General features: G+C 38.6%; 2 protein-coding genes across 3 annotated transcripts in view; one reads left to right on the plus strand and one right to left on the minus strand.

Annotated features, from left to right (window-relative positions):
• TAF1A (TATA box binding protein (TBP)-associated factor, RNA polymerase I, A, 48kDa) overlaps positions 1–8,173 on the minus strand; it is an 11,519-nt gene extending 3,346 nt beyond the window's left edge. Inside the window, exons 1-7 of one of the 2 annotated variants that reach the window (XM_009994755.1) lie at positions 8,144–8,173; positions 6,789–6,923; positions 5,488–5,601; positions 4,136–4,334; positions 3,135–3,265; positions 2,096–2,254; positions 907–973 (exon numbers count right to left, since the gene is read on the minus strand). In XM_009994755.1, the coding sequence (XP_009993057.1) occupies positions 907–973; positions 2,096–2,254; positions 3,135–3,265; positions 4,136–4,334; positions 5,488–5,601; positions 6,789–6,887 (769 nt within the window). In that variant the 5' untranslated portion in view covers positions 6,888–6,923; positions 8,144–8,173. Of the gene's footprint in view, positions 1–906; positions 974–2,095; positions 2,255–3,134; positions 3,266–4,135; positions 4,335–5,487; positions 5,602–6,788; positions 6,951–8,143 lie in introns of those variants that run through there. The other variant, XM_009994756.1, reaches the window with a different exon arrangement.
• MIA3 (melanoma inhibitory activity family, member 3) overlaps positions 7,782–8,189 on the plus strand; it is a 34,004-nt gene continuing 33,596 nt past the window's right edge. Inside the window, exons 1-2 of the mRNA XM_009994808.1 lie at positions 7,782–7,883; positions 7,972–8,172. Of these exons, the coding sequence (XP_009993110.1) occupies positions 7,782–7,883; positions 7,972–8,172 (303 nt within the window). The remainder of the gene's footprint in view (positions 7,884–7,971; positions 8,173–8,189) is intronic.

The raw sequence follows: 8,189 nt of genomic DNA on the forward strand, positions 1-8,189 counted from the left end.
ACTCGCCCTTCCCATAGGAAGAGCACACCATGCACCTTTGGAACACTTCAAATGCTGAAATGCCACCAAAAATATCAGGTCTGGTACTGGTCTGAATAAATCAGACATTTCACACCAGTAGTTACGATCTGCAGAGTTCTTAAAACAACATTTGACCTACCACAGCGGGTAAATGTGGAAAAAGTTTGAGTATTGATTTTATTAAAAATCAGATTGTCCTCATTAGCTATGAAAAGCTAAGCAAATGTGTCATGCATGAACAGGAAAAAAAAAAAAAAAAAAAAAAAAAGACAAAACTTTGGCCAGGAGGGGTTTTATTTCTGCTTCCAAAGAGAAAAAGCAGCAACCAGAGCAATCTTGATTCAATGACATTTCACTAGTCTGCTGACTTGCTGAAACATATCAGGTCACAAGAAGAGAGACAGCTTGGAATGGAATTGATCAGCATTGAAAAACAGTCTCCAAACTGGAAGACTTTTCTACCAGCTTGAAAATTCCCTTGAAGAGAAGGAAGATGTTCTTTGATCAGTAACAATGAACTATAGCACAGATCTATCTCAATTCATTCAGAAGAGAAAGAAGAAATAAACAAACCAGAGACTTCAAAAAGCAAATGAAACCCCTGGCATTTAGAGTACCTCAAACAAAAAGTTAAATTTTAAGATCCTGGCTGTGCCTTATGATTGTTTGCATGTGAGAAAGGCATTTGTTTACAGAAGTTTGCAAATGCCTGCTCACACATCTAACCTAAAGATTCCTAAAGATTGGAAAGTTGGGGTTTGTATTAGTTGTTTTTTTTTTCTTAACAAAATTACTTGGGAAAGCAGAAAGAAGGCTGCAGAATAATTTCAGAATATTGTTCTAGATTAACATAAAGTAAAATAACAAAGATATTTAAAGACTTACTTGATTTTTGAAGCATGGTATTAAAATCTATCATTAGTTCATGAGAAGGAACAACATCATGCAAGATCTGAAAAATAAAAATAAAGCCACAAAACTCAGATACATTATTTGAATATAAAAACTTTTGAAGACTTCTACCTGATCAAGAGAAGCACAGACTTCAGAGTTTTGGGTGGTTTAGTTAGGAGAATTACACAATCTGACACCTTAATATAAAGATTAAATATCTAGGTCCATTTTGCACATCTATGACACAACTCTGACACAATAGATGAGATACCTTGATGGCTGCTGAAAAACAATGTGCGACAAATACAACACTGCCAAGTAATAGCCTAAACCAGTGTTTGCTTTTAAGAAGACAACATAATGTCCTTCCTAGGCCAGTTCTAGCTCCCCTGTCTACTACTCTGTGCATTGGATCATGGTCTCTGGACCTATCAGACCAGTACTTTGATTTGTCAAACTTGTCAGAGAATAATTTATAAAACTGCTGATAAAAAGCACTGAAAAGACAGAATTTTATGTATATGTTACAGTTTAGAAGTCTAAACTGTACTGAAGCTGCTGGAAAACATCTGCCCTAATGAAAGTACGTCAGTGCCATCAAGTGGCAAAACAGATTGCAAAACTTTGTTTGGAAGAAGGTACCAAGATCAATGAGCAAAGGCAAGGAAAGCAGGAATTCAAAAGCTACACAAAAGCTTAATACAGCAAGGCCTTGTTCACTAACATCCAGCAGGAACTAATTTCTATTTTAGCTTAAATGCACAGCCCCATAGAAAACAAGCAGAGAAACTAATTATTAGATGGAATCAATATGAGAAACAGCAATCAGCTAATAATTTATTCAATATTGTAAAGATCAAACTGTAAAAGAAATCAATGCATGTTATGTACCAGAAAGCTGCTACAGATTTCTGCAACTACATAAACATATTCTCTAAGACTGTTTACTGACTTCAGTAAGATGTACACGCATCAGTTAAAGGCAAAAAAAAATTAAAAGATTCAAAGGATGCTGCTTGCTCCACCCATTAGCATCCCTCCCACTAACTTTCTTCTAGTCCTCTACTTCCCAGAAAGAATGTGATAGGGTAAAAAAACATAACAGGAGTTCAAATGAGTCAAATTGTGAGACCACCATGAAACATGAATGACCACAGACTGTATCTTCTTTATAATATACCTTGAGCGCAGTTATGAGTGATTTCTTGGATGCACCTTGTCTCTTCAGGAACTGGTAGAGGTAAACATGAGCATTGGGATTAGCAGGAAACTTTGAGTTGTAGGCATATTCATTTAATACTTGGCGGGCTTCGTTATGGTCTCCATAGAACTCCAACAACTAAAAGAAGTTAAGTCTGTCATTAGTTTGCCACATATTAGCAATCATAATCTTACAACTAATTTTGGGTTGTCAAAGAACTACCCAATAGCACAGTCTGTACCTAAGAGTGCAGCATATCAGGTAAGACTAACAGTAGCATATTTTCATTTTACTGGCTACTGTTGTGTTACAGATAGACAAACATTCACACACATAAGTTGCTACAGGAGAAAACTCCTTTAACACTTACTTGTCAAAAAATTACCAGCATTTTCTCACTGGAAAGAGGCACTGAAGCAGTTTGTCATGTCTTTAAAGAGCTAACTCAGTGAGAGAACCTGGCAGATGTCAGCACCAAGCAAAACTCCAAAATATGTGCTTAGAGAAGTGAGAGCTTAGCAGCATTTACAAAAAGTAAATAATTTCAAAGAGACCTTATTATTAACTTTTTTTAAAATTACAAATTCTAAATGGATATTAAAAAAAAAATAAACAACACAACAGAGGGACTGTAATGTTGGTGTCTTTAACATTTAGTGCATCCAGAAAAATGCTGCCCTGCCAAAAAGAGAAAAACTTGTTTTTGAAAAGAAATTTAAACAAAGCAGCTGTGCTCCAATTTCTGCACTAGCACCATGAAAACAAAACATGCAAGCTGTTTGTCTATTTCTTTTTCTTGGCAATGCACAGATAAAGTCCTTTTTGTACTCTGTGCAGGCTCTGCAACTCTATTGGGAGTAAACTGTGCTCTAAATCAACACCAGTGAGACATATATAAAGATGTGTTGTCTTACAAATACTTTGTTGTCACCCACCCACATAAAGCTGAAGAAAGACATATTAAAAAAATTAGACAAGGAAACACAAAGGGAAGATAATCTGTAAAACGTGCCCTTACATCCACATAGCATTTCACAAATTGATCCCAGACTCCAGGTATTTTAATAATCTCCTTTAAGTTCACTGCTGCCTTCCGAAAGCAACTGTGCATCTCCTGTTCAATAGACAAGTCTTCAAATCCATCCAGCCCTACCAAAACATGAAAGAAAGCCACAAATTTAGCTTTGCTAATCAAAAAAGATGTTCAAGGAATGCTGCACTTAAAAGGTAATCACATTTTGCTATACAAGGATTCCAGAGAGCTTTTAGAAAAGTGGCTTCAGTTTCCTCAGTATTGGCATAAGAAATTTTCACTGCTCTTCATTCAAATTTCTTATCAACCAATTTCAACTCATGGGGCATGACAGGCAGCAATATCCCAAGACAAGTCATTACCAGCACAAGGTTCATCAACCAAATTCAATATTTAGTTTTCACAGAAACAAGGAAAGACCCGCTGTAACTTGTAATGCACAGTCAGGAAGTATATGCAGAATAAGAAGCAAGACCAAAGTAGCAACTCGTGTATACTGTAACTTGTAATGCACAGCCAGCAAGTATATGCAGAAGAAGCAAGACCAAAGTAGCAACTCGTGTATCTTCAAAGAAACTTAGATCCAAACACAAGTGTTGGGGGTTTTTGCTAGCACTCAAAATTCTAGCAGCAGTCAAGCACTTATGTCCCTAAAAGGAAGCCACTGCTACAAGTGAATACCTTCCTTCAATTTTTTAGGTAATGCTGGCTGGATACAAAAAATATGACTGGGGAGCGGTGCAAGTTTCAGAATACTTCAAGATACTATAAAGAAGAGCAGCTCAATGTGCCATTTTGGTACCATCATCATTGCTGATACTGAATTATGTACCATTGATAACATCATAGTTTTAAGTCTCTTATTTCTCTCTAGTGCCTTTACATGCAAAAGAGCAGACTGCATGGAAAAGGTGTCATTGCAAACCATGGTGTTTGCACAAGCAAGCAGGCTGAAGTTTACAGCTTGATACAACACTAGGACTTACCATGCTCTAATAGGATGTTCTTCTGCTTAGACCAGCTATAGTAGTCCAACAGCCCCCTGTAAGCTTGAATCAGTTTCATTTCTTTATCCTGAATGGCTGTTTGCTCTCCATACCTCCAACTTTCTGCCAGGGACAGGTTTTGGTAAGCATCGTCTATTAGTCCATTGCAAAGGAGGTGAAAGGCATGCTCTAAACAAACCTGCAATTCAAGTAGTCCATACCACAGCATTTCACATCATACATGGAGAGAATCTCAGCAATATAGTACAGCACTACACAGATGTGCAGGGAAAGAAGAGACTCACTACTGAAGTGCAGATAAAAATATTGCAAAAATGGTTAGTGGAGTATTTTAATTAGAATACCCTTTTACACATATTGTTTTATCCAAATAGTATCTTTACAAGGAATTTTGGAGAAAAACGCATCCATGGGAGAATACAAGTGCCACTGGGAACAGGGAAATGAGCTGAGAACCTAAGTATTTTTTTTCTGTATGAAGATGCTGGAGAAACAACAGTAATCAAAAGGCATCTGATATATAAAGACAAATCCCTGAGAACAGAACCCACTTGTCATTAAAAGTGCTGCACCTATTTAAGATCACACAGATATGACCTGAGGAAATCCAGTCAGGTTACATTTGCTGATTGATTTGGCTACCCAGCTGCAGAACACCTGAAAGAGGGATGTCCTGCCTCCCTATCATGTTGGTTAGGAACTGAATAGAAGTCTGAACTCTCAGCTCCAGTAAACTCTTGTATAGAACTTCCACTGAAGGTTTTGAACAAATACCACAGAATGAAAGACAGAAGCATTGTGACGAGTGAGAAACAGTCAAGGAAACCTAAACAGTTTGAATAGGTTTGAATAAGCCACCACATAAAAAGAACTAGAGCTGAGAGACAAGGGTCCACAGTATATGGCCTGTTGTTTTATATACAGATTAGCTGCTTGGAAAGTGACCAGATAATGATGGCAAAATTTAAGTACAACTGTTTAGTCAGTAGCACAGTGGCCAAGTTAAAGGAGCAGAAAAAAAACGGGGCAGCTGTTAACATGTAATTACACATTACTGGGGTGTGCATGAAAAATAACGGAATGGTTTCAAATTAAAATATTAACTAAAGGATTTAGGTACTTTTAAGAACTGACAACACACACCTGTGACAAAATATATAGGGCAAATGTGATATGGCTAGATACAAAATAACCCTTAACATACCATGCAAGATGTACTAATTTTTTTTACACTATTTTCAGCAATACACTTCAAGAGAGAGCAATTCAGAAACTAATACTCAACTTTAGGTAAACATGTGGAAAACCAAGATTGCATCAAGTACACTCACCTTTAAATACCTTTTTACTCCCAAAGTTTTCATCTGTTCTATGAAGGAGTTGAACTCTCTCATGCTGCCACGGGAATGATGGCACAGAATCTCAGTTCCTGTTCTCCAAATAATCTATCAATGGGGAGAAAGAGATTTAAAAATAACCTTAGTACCAAAATGGCACCAGTCACCATATACACAGTCTTCTCAAAATTTTAGTTACTGTAGCATATAAATAAAATGTACATTTGAATAGTAAATAAAAATCAATACTAAGTGCTGTCTACTGCTATAGTTATCTCCATGCTCATTTAGTAGCATTTTTACAATCATTCAGTTGATGCTTCATAACTGCTCATTACAAATGAGCAATCACCAAAAGCTTCATCAAAGCTTATGCAAATTGCATTTGTCAGAAGGTTTCCCTTCCCATTGCTGAGAACAACTGTTTTCCTTTTATTCCACTAAGACACAAGGTATATATAATTCTATGACCTAGGCAGTAAAGATTGCTTCCAACTAGATGTACCTTTCCATCTATGTGCACTTGTTTTCCAGGTCTGCCTACACAATGTAACCAAACATCCCAGCAGTTTAGCCATATTCAAGTGCCCTACTTTATGTAAGAACTCTGATCTTTTCCCTCCTGCTTCTATCTCAGCACCTCAGGAGTTTTTTTAAGTGTTGGAAGAGCTAGTCAACACCTAAATAAACCACTGACTTTCAGATTCTGGCTAATGCATACCAGTAGCAAGCACACGTACTGCTTTTCCATTTTAGAAGACTACATTAAGACAACTTTTCATAGATATGTTTCTGATGGAATTAACTTACACCAAGCCAAGTTTTAATCTGTCGTGTCAAGGGCCCATGTAAAAAACAAAACAAAACCACTCCAACAAAACCCCACAAAATCAGCCTGCAAGCCCAAAGGACTTTTCAGAAGCACTGAGCACTCTCTCAAGAAAAAGGTCAGGCAGCACTGCAGATTCTCAGCACCTCTGAGAGGGAGACCTTAGCAGATTTCAAGCTCCAGCAAGATTGGTTACATCCCCAGCAGAGGCACGTCTGTGCAGCACAGATTTTTGTTAAGTAACTGGACAGCATGCTGCCTTGAGAAACAAAGAAGCTACTAATGTTTGTGAAAGCTGCCTGATTTTTCAGGTCTTACCCGAAAATTAAATTAAAAATTTAATTAAAAAAAAAAAAAATCAAGCCTATGATTAGTTAAGACGTGTGTTGCTCCTGGTGTATTAGAGATGCTTCCTGCAATATTTTTTTCAACTGCAAAAGAACTCTGATAAGGGATACTGGCTTACCTCTGAAGGATTCACATATTCTCTAGAAAAGTCTTTCTCTATTGACTCAATATAGAAGGTCAGAAACTCTGCTGCTCTTTTCCACTGCTTTTGTAGCATGGCATCCTGAATGTAACTTAAACATGCTTCCTTGCTCTTCTTGAAATTTAATTTGTGCTCTTGTGAAGATGCTAAAGAAACAAACAAAAATAATCAACAAAGCCCACAACTCTTAATAGCACTAACAATCTGCCTAGCATTTCAGTATCTCTCATATATGATCTCTCTCAGACACTACAGGAAGGGACCTTAAGCTACATGGTTTTGAAATTAAATGTACTTACTAGTCTGCAGGGACAAAAAAAGACTATGGCAAAAATTGGAAATATAATAAGAAATGGGATTTTCCACAATCAGCAGACAGCTGCAGACACTTGAAATACTGAAGATCCAATCATTACATACTAATGCCTTACAGGAATTAGAAGACCATGGTGCTTTGATAACTTCACAATACATTTTGCTATATGTTGGAGATCACTGTCTGCCCTCACTAATCATAATCTGTGACCCCACTGTGCTGAAGATTTGCACACACACCATTCCAGCACCAAAGTCTAAGCACTTCCAACTAAAAACAAAGACAAATTTAGAAAGTTATTCTCTTCTGAGTACAAGACTGGAAAGGGATCATTTACCCTTTTTACACGGATACTCATCACACTCTTGTCACAGCACAAAATTGAAGCCTCATTTCAACATCTGTTTAAAGCTCAGGGCTGTATTTCATGGTCTAACACACCTCTACAACAATGGCCAAGCCATAAGAACCTTGTAGGAAGGACTCACAAAGCTCACCAAACCACCTCCTACCTGGATGCTCTGGGCAAAGCAGTAATTTACACACTGGTTTGAAGCCGTTCTATTACAGTGCATTCTATGAAGTCACCTCTAGCCAACCTAGCCTTACTTCTAACCTTACAGGTTCCAAGCACGAAGAAAACAAAACGCCCAATGAACACCACAAGACCAAACGCAGCCAGACGCGTGGCTACTGCAGGTGAAGTCCTACTAAGCCAGCTGCTTGAGAAGCCACCTGACCCGGGCAGGACCGATGTAAAGCGCTTCACAACAAAGACACTTCGAAGCAAACACTTCTCCAGAGCTTTATTATTTTTTTTTTTGCGGTCACCTGCACCCACAGCACTTTCGCTACCAGCCACCTTATCGCCCTTTACGTTACGAGCGGGAAGGCCGCGGGGAGGGGGCCCGGGAGCAGCTCCGAGGGCAGCGGGAGCCCCAGCGACCCCCTCCCTCGGCGGGAAAGCTCGGGGGCAGAGGGCCGGCCTCGGCGGGACCGTGCGGCCTTACCGGGCTGGTAGAGGCCTGGCGGCAGGCAGGGCAGGTGCAGGCCGGGCAGGA

Source organism: Chaetura pelagica, unplaced genomic scaffold (genome assembly GCF_000747805.2).
Source record: "Chaetura pelagica isolate M959 unplaced genomic scaffold, ChaPel_1.0 scaffold2, whole genome shotgun sequence".
NCBI classification, from domain to species: Eukaryota; Metazoa; Chordata; class Aves; order Apodiformes; family Apodidae; genus Chaetura; species Chaetura pelagica.